Below are 12,228 nucleotides of genomic sequence, written 5' to 3'. Positions count from 1 at the left end.
GAGGCGGCGGCAAAGGCGGTCTATCCTATTCTGTCCAGTCCGTCTGTCTGCCCGTGCTCACCGTTGCCATGTCCAGGTACCTATTGACTGTACAGTAAAAGAGTACGTATCTCATCCGTATTTGGGCAAAACTGAACAGGCACAGTTTTTAACCGCGTCCAAACTCAGCAATGTGGACACTTGGAATACCGTAAGAATGTTCCACTCACCAATAAAACGTCTCGAAAAGACAATTTCAGTTCCCGTGTCTCGGAGTAACTAAACAAGAACGAGGTGCCGAGAATGTGTGTGCTGGGATCGGTCTCTTGCCGATAGTAGCGTTCCCTGCATCACATCACGCTAGCGGCTCTTGAGCTTCTTCTTTTGTCAGTAGAGGAGGGAACTTTATCACAACCTCATCTGTTGTTATCGATATCTAGGTGCTATACAAGATACAGATGTTATTACTGAGTATCACGACCCAGATATGCCCTTGGTCAACCCTTGCTTTTCCCCCATTTCAAGTACCGTAATAGTCGATACGTAATAAACGTCTTTGTCGACCCATTATTTTACTCCTGTTTTCCGTATCCCAGCATCCACTCCGTTCTTGGCGTTTCCACCATGACATGACGCTATTCAGAGCTTGGCAACGACCCTTAATTCTCTTCGCTCGTTCGAACAAATTCCCGCACGGCATGACCGGGTCTCGTCTCCTGAATCGAGTGCAGTCCATTCTTTACCTAGTGTTGTTTTGTTCCTATGACGTAGCCTCAGCCTCAAGCAGACACTGACATCGACATCACTCATTCCCAACACTCCACTGCCCTTGTTCTGCCCCATGGGGGACCGATCCCTCTTGCAGTAAGGGATCAAAGTGAGGCTATGCCTGTCCCTCTAGTCTAACCTAGCCAACGTTCCAGATGTTGGAAAAGTTCTCGGCGTTTCCTGCGTCAGATCCAACAAATTGTTGAGCTATATAGACCCGGCCCATCTGTCCCCATTCCCGTTTCTGACGGTTCTTATTTGACTCTATTCTTCTACCTCTCAGACTCTCTTCCCCTCTGTCACTCATGCCAACAACGGGTGTGCTTTTCTTATTATAGTACACCACTTGCAGATCCTTTCCTGTCTTTGCGCGATCAGACTTCTTTGAACCCTTCGATGTAGGTACCTAGTCTACAGCATGCCCCTACCCTGTTTTTTAGCCCTTCGGCTCTGCATGCAAGACGACATGTCAAGCAGCGATACATACGTATGCACACAGATAAACTTCAAGCCTTGATCTTGAAGAACCACCATTTGCCAGATGTTATTCTTGTTTCACATTAGATGCACTCTACATCATAGATGCATATGACTTCATTGCATTTTACTCAGCCCATATTTATTCTGCCCTCGCCTACTGCCAAGACCCGATTAACCTCCACTTGAAAAGATCTCGCTCGGACACTTTGAACTGACAAGAATTTCTCAGACAACTACCACAACCAACAATCACAATGGCAGCCACAACAGACCCTACAACAAATCTCGCCAGCGAGTCCGAAAAGGGAAACCAGCAACCTCTCAAGATGGAACCTTTAGACTCGAATGCTCCCCCCAAGTACGAGCACGACTCAGCATCCGGCTCAGACGGCGAAGTCCCCAAGGGCGAGACAAGCGACGAGATCGGCAACATCTTCGAGGGTCAGGATGGAAAAAGCTACAGGACCATGACCCGCTGGGGTACAATCTTTGCTCTTCTCACCAACCAATTCGGTATCGGCGCCCTCGGTCTTCCCAGCGCTTTTGCAACTCTCGGTCTCGTCCCCGCCCTCATCACCCTCTTTGGCTCTGCCCTCTTGGCTTGGTACACTGGCTTCGAGCTGTACCGCTACTCCATCTTGCATCCTCAGTGCGTGCACATCATTGATCTTGCCAAAGCTGCTGGTGGCCGAACATGGCAAGTCATTGTGGCCATCGGATTCCTTATCCAAGTCATCATGTTCTGCTCTTCTGCCATTGTCACCATCTCAATTGCTTTCAATACCATGACTGAGCATGCCATCTGCACCGTCAGCTTCATGGCTGTCGCCGCTGTCATCTCGTTCATCCTCTGTGTGCCCCGTACCGTCAAGTTCATCTCTCGTAGCGGTCCTCCCACCGTCGTCAGTCTTGTCGGAGCGGTTCTTATCGTCATGATCAGTCTTGGTTTCGCCGATCCCGTCAAGGCCCCCGAGAACTGGACACCCACCATCAAGGCATTCAACAACCCTGGATTCCGCAACATCTTCAACGCCGTGCTAAAGATTGTCTTCGCATACGCTGGTAACCACTCCTACGTTTCCTACATGGCTGAGATGAAGGACCCCAAGAAGGATTTCCCCTTCTCTCTCACATGGTTGATCACCCTTACCACGGCTTTCTACACCATGCTCGCCACCGGTATTTACTGTCTCGCCGGCGAGTACACGACTTCCCCAGCTCTTGGCTCGGCTCCTCACATCTACGCCAAGGCCGCCTACGGCGTTGTTCTTCCTGCTATCCTGACCGGTGCCCTTGCCAATGGCCACGTCGGTGTCAAGTACATGTTCATTGTCTGCATGAAGCAGATGAAGGCCACCGGTGAAATTACCTCCAACACCGTTCGATCTTGGGCCGCCTGGATGATCTGCACTACCATTTTCTGGATTATTGCTTTCATCCTTGCCAACGCTATCCCTATTTTCGATTCGATCGTCTCAATCCAGTCCGCCACCACCTACGCCTGGTTCTCCTTCGGTATGAGTGGTGTCTTCTACCTCGTCTCCCGCAAGGGTACGCACTTCAATGGTGCAAAGAACATTGCCTTTTTCGTTCTCAACTGTGGCATCATCCTCTTTGCCTTCTTCCTCAATGGTGCCGGTCTTTGGGCTTCATTGACTGAAATGCTTGAGATTTTTGCTACCGGCGATAATGTCAACGGTACTTTCAGCTGTGGAGATAACTCCGCGTTGTAAAGATCGTCTTTCCAATTTTACGAGATTATGGATCGACGTTGAGCTCTGATCAGGATAGGATACAAACGAGTCATGAGCTGGGATTTCTTTTGGCGTTTTTCTTTACAATCTATAGACTAAGCATATACCACCAAGCGAACATAGCATAGCATTTACAATTTATTTGTTCATTTCAATTTCTTCCCTATTACTATTTGTGTGCGTTGCCACGTTGTTCTTACTTGACATTGACAAAACTGTAAAGTATTACATCTCACGTGAGGCATCGTGAAACTCGTTTTACTAAATATTCTTAGACAAAGCAAATGTATTCCAAGATTGATTAGCGGTTGTGTAGAGACTCATTGAGCCCTAAGATGAAGTTGATCCTCGTTGGCTGGATCATTGGGGATGCTCCCCCATGAATGGATGCATCAATGGGGGCTGAGCTGTGAATGAAGGTTTGATGCCAATGTTAAATGGCACATGACAAGTGTCAACTTATCAAGTGTCATCATGTTGCCACTAGGATGTTTAAACAGTATCAAAGAGCACCCTTCCTTCCATCCTCGCGCGCCTTCAAAATGATCCCAATACTTCCATTCTCGATAGCCTCATACAGACCACAAAGCCCCAACGCTTTTCGTTTCTCCTCCTCCCGACGGAAGAACTCCTCTGCAGTCCTGATTCTGTTCGGATGAATCTCATCCAAAAGGTCATAATCCCTTCTGATAACGCCCTTATTCCCACCAGAATGCCTCCACAAGTTCCAGAACCCAGTGAAGTTATCCTTAATCGACATGGTTGCAGGATCCTTCGGGTCGGCGTTGTATCCAGCGGGAATATTGCCCTGCGCAGGCACGTTTTCGAAATAAGTTGAGAGCGGGATGTCGACGCACTTGGCGGGCTTGCCAGTGACCTTTTGGAAAGCTTGGGCAAGTCCGTCGATCGTGATATGATCTATGGCAACTTCAAGATCCATACCATCTGATCTTTCCGGGTGATCGAAAAGCCAGCGGACATAATACTCGCAGTCATCCAGCGCGACAAGCACCATGGCTCCATCACCGAGCGGGACAGACCAAGTCACCACACCGTCAACAACATGAGGCACCATGGCGCTCTGAGCAGAGACGGCCATTTCGATATATGGACCCGTAGTGAAAATCGCAGTACCCATACTGTGGCTCTTTCTCTGACTCAGCATCCACTCAGCAAGTCGACCTTTTGCATCATAATGGCCGGCTCGGAACTTGGGATCGTACCCTCCCTTCTTATAACCGTAGTCCAAGTTTCCAAAGACAAAGAACTTGATGCCACATTCGATAGCCAACTCGTAAGCGCGAATCGTCCAGTAGATCTCGGCTTTCTCGCCAGTATTGAATCCGTCGATGTTGACAAAGGCGCCATAGCAGCCAGTGAAGCCTTTACGCAGGTTGTCTTCATTGGCGAAAGAGCCTTGGATGAATTCAACGTCGCCAAGTTCAGCGAGCTGTTTGGCGCGCTCTGATGTGGTGTCACGGGTTAGAACGCGGAGACTGTAGGCACCGTCTTTGGCGAGGCCTCGGCAGACAGGGAGGCCTTGGGCACCTGTAGCTCCGATGACGAAGATGCGACGGGACATATTTTGTTCGAGAGAGAGAGAGAGTTAGAGTTTGGGGATATTATTGAGTATTTGTTTTGAGTGCGATTGATGAAGCGATAATGTTGAGGATGTCCAGAATGACCGAATATTCATATACCTATAAATACATATGTGTATAATTGAACAAACTGTAGCACATGAAGTCCAAGATGGCAAATATCCTTGTAGACACGGCACTCTTTGTCATTCTGCATTATTAATAATATAATGATTAGTATTCTGTTATTGTTTTTGCCCTTGCCAATAACCAGTCGTTGATGATCACCTCGTGCTGATAGGTTGCCTACCTCCCCGTGAGTGATATTGGGGAAATCAAGAGATACTTGGGCACGGGAAACGCGGATGTCTCTCTCGAGTTGCCAACCTCAGTCTAGGGTTAACACGGCTGTATGACGAGTTAGAGCCGAGCTGGTGGGCTGAATAATAGATGATCACTAATCTCAAAGTCGCACTACAGGATCACGAGCAACTCAACTCGAATTATCCAATTGCGTATCATATGCTACACACTTCGGTATTTGCTGCTGCATCTACTAGCAGGTACATCACTCAAATGCCTTTAAACTCCAGAACGACTAACCCTGTGACCGTGGCAACTATCCCACTCTCCTGTCGTGTTTCTGCGCTTCTCTCTCTGGTGAAACCGCATCGTCATATTGCACGCCAAACTGAAGACAGTTATTAAATTGAGAACAATATTGCTATACCAAAACACAATTTACTGACGTGGTTCTGAGAATTCCCGTATACCTCATGATATCTTTCTGGCTCCCATCGGGTGAGTAACTGTGTATCTCTGTCTGCACGTTACTTCGGTGCATATCCTTGAGGTAAATCGTCCCTCCGATACCCGTGGCATTCCCACATTTACTTGATTTGAGATATTTCCCGGCTTCTTTAGTACTTCGACTTGAGAGTAGTCGAGGAAACATCTTGCGAAACAATGGACGCAAAGCTGGCCCACAGCAGGCGATGATGGCCAGATTAACCTCAACACTATCCAAGGTATCCGCCAGGGATTCCCCTGAGTCGTATCCAGGGTGGTAAAATATCTTTTGCAATTCTATCATGCGAAAGATTCCAACAATGGTCACTCTAATTATCGTCAGCATTAGTCAAGGGCCCGCTTCAATAGGTACTTACACTCCGCCCGCAAGAAACACCACTATGAGTCCCAGCTTAGCAGCGAGTCTCATCTTTAGCCCGACAAACACCCAAAACGGTATCAGAAGTACAAGGACGTCCGTCACGATGGTGATGATTGCTGTGGAGATATAAAAGACAGGCCGGTCGATCTGATGCCGTGGTGTCACCGACTGATCCCAGAAAGCATTAATGGGGATAGTTTGCAGAATAACTGTTAGGAAAATCGCAATCATGAGAGCGATGTTGAAGGTATTCAGGATGTATATGGACCACTTGATAATGCATCGATGCCCGCCGAGTCGAAGTAAGAAGAAGAGGAGGGATGATTTCACTAATGCCAGTATTGGATTATACAAGACTTGCATTGTCCAGTTGTAAAGTAGAACAGGTTCCATGTCCAAGTTGTCGGAGATATCGTCGGTGGGAAAGCCTGTGTAGCCATATCTAAAGACTTTGCTGTATGAGTTATGTCCATTGAAGTGTTGGGGTGGATGAGACATACAGTAATAATTTGGCACGACCAAGCCGACGGAAAACATCTGTGCCGATTAGCTAACAGTTGTATTTCAAGGCAATGACTTCCTTACGGTCGCAAAGGTAACAAGCCAGTCGTCTAGAAGAAGTCAGTAAAGGGTAACACAGAACATTCCTCGTGTGGGGAACTTACCGATACCGACTTGCTTTTTGTCGAATCTGTAGTATATGCGGACGGCCCAAACCAAGACAGAAAAATCAGTCATGATAAAGATGATTGCAATGGCACCCTGCTAGAGAGGTGTTGTGTTGTTGGTAGTTCCGAGAATGGCACGTAACGACCCCCAGGGTCATCATTTCCAGTCATACTCGAAAACAGACGGTGCATTCGAGAAACAATAAGCAGAAACGAGGCATCTACATTTTACGCGGACATTCTACGGTTTGTGGACGTTTTCTCGACGACTTGCATCTGCTGGTAGTACCAAGTCTACCACCTTAACAATAGCAGGCAAGCTAACAACTTCATTCGTAGTACAGTGTTTCAGTATGGACAAGGGTCTGATTGTCCACCAAGTATTATCACAATTATCGGATCATCAACAGTTGGGTCCTGCGCTGCTACACTACTGTGGTACCTTTGGCTTGATTTATTGTCGGTTCCACGTGACAACTTGCAATGTGCCCCTGAAGAAGCAAGCTATCCCGAGAAGAGATAACCTGTTGAAAGTGAGATGATGCATTAACAGAATCCTCAAATATGTAGATCTCTCTTGACACATCAAAATGAATCAACCGGATAGATCGCACAGAACTTGGCAAGCAATTACAACCAACATGTCTGTATTCTTCAACACGTTGCAGTCGGTTGCAATTCATGGCGAGCATGGGGAAACTCCACACACATCGGATCGTTCTCCGTCGAGCCGATGGCAACAATAATCCCTGTAATATGCGGCAATTCTTCCCTCCGTCCTGTTAAATGCTTGGTTCAACCAACAATCAGCTTAACCGACATAGGCAATTGTGGAAGACGTTCCGATGCAGGAACCCAGGTATAGTTAGGTGCATGTTAACAACTACCCTGGGGAATATGCTTAAGAACAAACAGAGAAGCGAGATTTCGCATAGTTATTTCCCTTCCATAAATCCCACATGCTTGTCTCCTGTGTACTTGTACATATAGCTCGATGCGACACACATAAAGGGGGCTGATGCAATCATTGTTTAGTGTGATTGACTGCATTAATCATCTCTTTCGTCACTACACCTCTACTCTTTTCTGGCTGGTTACATCATGCAGATTACCCCTCGCGTCCTCGCCGGGTTATTTTCTCTTCTTGTCTCACGTCTTGAGCTCACTAATGCAGCTGTAACTGATCAAGTCGGCGAGACAGTAGAGGGTAATTACCTGGCAGAAGAGAAGTTTCAACTGACAACCGCGTCAGTCAAGGACCTTGAGGAGCTTGGCTTCAAACACGCAAAGCTTTTCTATCCCGAAGACGAAATCAGAAAACGAAGTATTGGTCTCCTTGCACGGAGTAAATGCAAAACCTTCCCGGGAGACGCTCGTTGGCCCGAGGATGATGTTTGGAAGTTTCTGTATCGCATCACTGGAAGCGCTTTGATCAAGACTATTCCCATTGGTGCATCATGCTACGACAATCTTGGAGTTTACAGTAAGGCTCGGTGTAGGCATATCGTTGATCAATGGAGCAATTCTTCGCTTCAGTCAGTCAACTCAGACTCTTGCACTTCACGGTCACTACTAACTAGATCCAGTATCGCTGATCCAACTTCTGTCATGTGGCCGATCTATCAAGGTCGAACATGCATGCCCGGCAATAAACCCGACGGAAACTGTACGCTAGGCGGCTTTCCCTCCTACGTTGTTGACGCTCACAACGTCGCACATATACAACTAGCCGTTAACTTAGCTCGATCTCTCAATCTTCGACTCGTTATCAAAAACACCGGCCATGACTTTAATGGTCGCTCTGCTGGCGCTGGCGCTTTGTCTCTCTGGATGCAGCGGTTCAAGAGTATCCAGTACTTCAAAGACTTCAAGACCCCGTCTTATAGTGGGCCTGCAATGAAGGTTGCTGCTGGTGTCATTGGCTCTGAACTTTATGAGGCAGCTGATAAATATGGCGTGACTGCTGTTGGAGGTGAAGGGATGAGCGTGGGCTTCGCTGGTGGATATCTGGCTGGTGGTGGACATTCACCTCTATCTCCTATCTACGGTCTAGCAGCGGATCAGGTAAGAAAACAAACATCGTAGCCCAATTCATGTACTGACTTGAGTCTAGGTCCTTAGTATTCAAGTCGTCACTGCCGATGGTCGTTTTCTTACAGCCAACGAATGGCAAAATACTGATCTTTTCTGGGCCCTACGAGGTGGTGGTGGAAGTACATTCGGTATCGTGACTTCATACACTGTCAAAGTCTTTCCCAAACTTAAGGCATCTATCATGAGTTTTGCATTCGGTACAAGCGAGACTATCTCTCAGGAAACGTTCTGGAAAGCCATTCGAGCGTTTTGGGAACGTTTCCCAACTTTCAATAAGGCTGGCAACTACGAATATTGGGGCATTTTTCACGGCGAGGGCGATGCACTGAGTTTTGCCATGTTCCCTTGGTTTGCACCAAACCATACTCTTGCTGAGTTGAAGACTCTGACAGCTCCTCTCTTTAAATCCTGGAAGGACCTTGGTATCGAACCTGAAGTTACAGAGTCCGAGCATGATTCTTTCCTCGGTGCTTGGTCTGTTGGTTTCGCCCGCGAAGCTGTCGGAGGTACTAGTACCAAGACAGCAGGTCGCCTCTTCCCATGGTAAGTACTCACCCTGTCGTATAGTAGTTTGAGCTAATCAGGACACGTATAGTGATAACTTTGAGGATCCAGCCAAGTTCAACAAAACCTTTGCTGCGCTCAAGAGTCTGTCCGACAAAGGTGGAAATATCATCGGGTTTGGCATAACTGGCGGTCCAGGTCCCCATCCAGACAACGCTGTAAACCCTGCTTGGCGAGATGCAGCCATGTGGGCGATTTCAGCTGTTGAGTTTCCCGAGGGTAGTTCATGGGATATGATATCTGAGAAGAGCAAGACTCTGACAAACGACTGGATGAAACCCTGGAGGGATGTCACTCCTGGAGGCGGCGCGTACGCTTCTGAGGCTGATGTTACTGAACCCGATTTTCAGAAGTCGTTCTATGGTGCCACGAAGTATAAGAGACTTCTCAGCATCAAGGATCAAGTTGATTCTACAGGTCTTTTCTATGCTCTCCAAGGTGTTGGAAGTGAGAGATGGTATATCACAGACCAAGTTGATGGAGTACCTACTCAAAATGGACGACTTTGTAGAATATAAGCTACTGCATGCACTTGGATATATCAAAGATCGGGGTTTATGTAAGTATATTCAAAAGAATAGTCTAATATAAGCAAAACTGTCTAAACACGCCTGCATAAGACACAGAAAGTAACAGGGAGCCAATCTAAGAGGTCTGGGTGAACTCAAAGTCCTTGGGTCCGTTGTACATCTGGACCTCGGCGTTGGGAACCTCGGACTGGAAGAGCAGAGACTTGGGGATGAAGTGCTCTCCAACGGTGTTGCTCTTGGGGCTGACGGGCTGAGAGATCTTGACGAGAAGACCCTTGTCACCACGGGTGACGGTGAAGGTGCGGGAAGAGTCCTTACACTTTCCATCCTTGATGTCGGGGAGAGTGTAGTCGGTGGACTGAGCGCGGGCGTTGCAGACAACGGCGTTCTCCCAGGTCTCCATGGAGTGGGGCTGGATGACCTTGAACTGATAGCTTTGTGTGGTGTTAGTACCATGATGAACGGGGAGTTTAGGTGAAAACATACTCGCAGAAGGTGCTGTGGGCAATGCAGCTGGCAGTGAAATCCTTGACCTCAAAGACGGCAGTAGCGGAGACGCTGGCAGCAGCGGCGAGAAGAGTGGCGGCGGAGAACTTCATTTTGGTAGTGTTGGTTGGGTTGGTTTTGGAGTTGTTTGTATGTGTGTTGTAGTTGTAGTAGTTGTGTTGGAGTGAGTTGAGATGAGATGATAATGTTCCTTTGAGACGGGATCTCATCGTCCTTTTGTACCTGACATGTCGTCCCATCAAAACACGAGGCCACTGCCGATCCCACGACGATCGTCCTCAAATGCTCCTGTTTGTGGGGAAGGCAACCTAGCGTCACGATGCCGAGACCTCGTATTCTACATGCCGAACGGAAGAACGGCTCGGGAGGTGGGCAAGGGAGAGACAGCAAATCAATGCGTATACTCTGTAGTTACATTCCATTCGAGTCGGTCAGAGGGAAGATAGTTTCTGAGTATGGTGCTTGAAGGAGAAGTTGTTTGTTTGCATTTTTCCCTATGTTCAAAGTGTTTCTGAGCTACAGGTGATTTTCAAGGGCCCTGTGAGAGATCATGTTAATAGCTTCTATTCTTGGTTTCTGACCTGTTTAAACGCAACCCACCTAGATTGAATTTGGACAGAAAGGGGGGTGAATGGCGGTGGCTGAGTGGATTAATTTGTTCTGGATTAATTCTATGATGTCACATAGATACTACGCTATGGAGTGTCTCAATGTACCGACCATCCGAGGGGACTAATTTCACAAGTCATTTGTATCAGAACTATATTCGGCCGAGTTCTGTGGTTGGGGTTACATTATATCCGTGCTTGATTAGTCCCCATTTTCAACGCGTCGTCCTTACCGCTTTACTGGCACTGCAATACTGATCCATTGTTTCCCTATATCGGCGTATTAATAGTAATTGCAACGTAGCATAGCCTTAAGAGATCGTCATTCTGGAAAACTTACGCGAGATTCAGAGTTCATGGTGGAGCAGGGCACACGAACGTTGATCTATGAGATATTTCGAAACATGTCGGTGATGTTCTCAGGGTCTTGATTTGATACAGTGATGGGGAGTTGTGCAATGAGTCCTTGGCGTCTCACACATGTACATGATTCACAGTCAGATGAAACCAAACGACATAATAATAACTAAAGTCACAGACGATTACATAATCTATTATCAACATTTACAACTAACTCTTGTAGGTTATATGCATTGTTTCAATATAATTCTGCAACTTACCCTGAACATCTTGAGATCAAAAACATCACCAGGCTACTTAGCCTTCCTTGCGCATTGAGATGACATCACTAAGCGAGGTGATGTCTTGATCTGGCCTAGTCTCGCAGGACCCTTGCATAGACCAACCTCGAACGCAATTTGCTGAAAGGCCGAGTGTTCAAGTCCCCAGTTGCTCATTCTTAGGTGCAAGTTTCACGTAAAATTTGTAGTCAGAGGTTTACGAAGTTGGTGGGCTATCGAATGTACCGAATTTCCTGGATAAAGAGAAGTCGCCTGATTGCTCTTGTCTCATCATTGAGCTTGTCCAAGTGATTTCCTACTCTTCATCAGCCACAAGCTACGGGATGCAGGGAATTTAGATAAGATAAGATAAGATGCATATCAGCTTTGAAGCAGTGGAGGTGTGCTCAAGTACCTACACTGGACATTGGGTGACATGATTCCATCCCATGTATCCACAAGTCCAGGCACTTTCGACAAGACCACAATTGAGTTCTCGGAGTACTACCAAAAGGCTCTTGACCACCCCAACGTAGCATGCCCCCATCTGGGAAACGTTCCCTTTGGACATGGCGGGCCTAGATCGTGTTTGACGTGTCGTGGAATGAAGCGGTGTATGGCACCAATGTGACGGAGAGGCTATTGGAAAGGACTGAGGAGATTGTGCTGGGTAGTGTTTAAGTCGCCTCATTTGTCATCTATTGAGAACCCGTTCTAACAGATATCCGTGTATAGTAAAAGCTGGTGAAAACTGATAAGAACTAAGAAGCAAAATCAGTGTCACGTTGGTTGAAAAGATATGGTGCTTATAGTCAATTATGGAATCGATGAATGTTGTGCTTGTATGATACTGCATAAAAACAGGTCACAACCTAAGCCAGAGTAATTTGATCGTGGTTGGCGAA

At 47.1% G+C, this 12,228-nt stretch overlaps 5 protein-coding genes across 5 annotated transcripts; 2 read left to right on the top strand and 3 right to left on the bottom strand.

Moving 5' to 3' along the window:
- Positions 1 to 1,481: 1,481 nt before the first annotated feature.
- Positions 1,482 to 2,960, top strand: FPSE_07927 (uncharacterized protein; the record flags this gene model as incomplete). Its single annotated transcript, XM_009261045.1, has 1 exon — positions 1,482 to 2,960. The coding sequence occupies one exon, from the start codon at positions 1,482 to 1,484 to the stop codon at positions 2,958 to 2,960; it is 1,479 nt and encodes a 492-aa protein (XP_009259320.1).
- A 523-nt stretch (positions 2,961 to 3,483) lies between these two features.
- Positions 3,484 to 4,563, bottom strand: FPSE_07926 (uncharacterized protein; the record flags this gene model as incomplete). The annotated part of the gene is made up of 1 exon (XM_009261044.1): positions 3,484 to 4,563. The coding sequence occupies one exon, from the start codon at positions 4,561 to 4,563 to the stop codon at positions 3,484 to 3,486; it is 1,080 nt and encodes a 359-aa protein (XP_009259319.1).
- Positions 4,564 to 5,180: 617 nt separating this feature from the next.
- On the bottom strand, positions 5,181 to 6,470 carry FPSE_07925 (uncharacterized protein; the record flags this gene model as incomplete). The annotated part of the gene is made up of 6 exons (XM_009261043.1): positions 5,181 to 5,252; positions 5,307 to 5,679; positions 5,728 to 6,181; positions 6,233 to 6,269; positions 6,318 to 6,343; positions 6,398 to 6,470. 6 exons carry the CDS (start codon positions 6,468 to 6,470, stop codon positions 5,181 to 5,183), a joined length of 1,035 nt encoding a protein of 344 aa, XP_009259318.1.
- A 1,031-nt stretch (positions 6,471 to 7,501) lies between these two features.
- On the top strand, positions 7,502 to 9,576 carry FPSE_07924 (uncharacterized protein; the record flags this gene model as incomplete). Its single annotated transcript, XM_009261042.1, has 4 exons — positions 7,502 to 7,935; positions 7,987 to 8,464; positions 8,514 to 9,037; positions 9,090 to 9,576. 4 exons carry the CDS (start codon positions 7,502 to 7,504, stop codon positions 9,574 to 9,576), a joined length of 1,923 nt encoding a protein of 640 aa, XP_009259317.1.
- A 127-nt stretch (positions 9,577 to 9,703) lies between these two features.
- On the bottom strand, positions 9,704 to 10,187 carry FPSE_07923 (uncharacterized protein; the record flags this gene model as incomplete). Its single annotated transcript, XM_009261041.1, has 2 exons — positions 9,704 to 10,022; positions 10,075 to 10,187. 2 exons carry the CDS (start codon positions 10,185 to 10,187, stop codon positions 9,704 to 9,706), a joined length of 432 nt encoding a protein of 143 aa, XP_009259316.1.
- Between the last annotated feature and the right edge of the window lie 2,041 nt (positions 10,188 to 12,228).

This window comes from Fusarium pseudograminearum, chromosome 4 (assembly GCF_000303195.2).
Source record: "Fusarium pseudograminearum CS3096 chromosome 4, whole genome shotgun sequence".
Lineage (NCBI taxonomy): Eukaryota > Fungi > Ascomycota > Sordariomycetes > Hypocreales > Nectriaceae > Fusarium > Fusarium pseudograminearum.
This window is presented reverse-complemented; position numbering and strand designations above follow the sequence as displayed.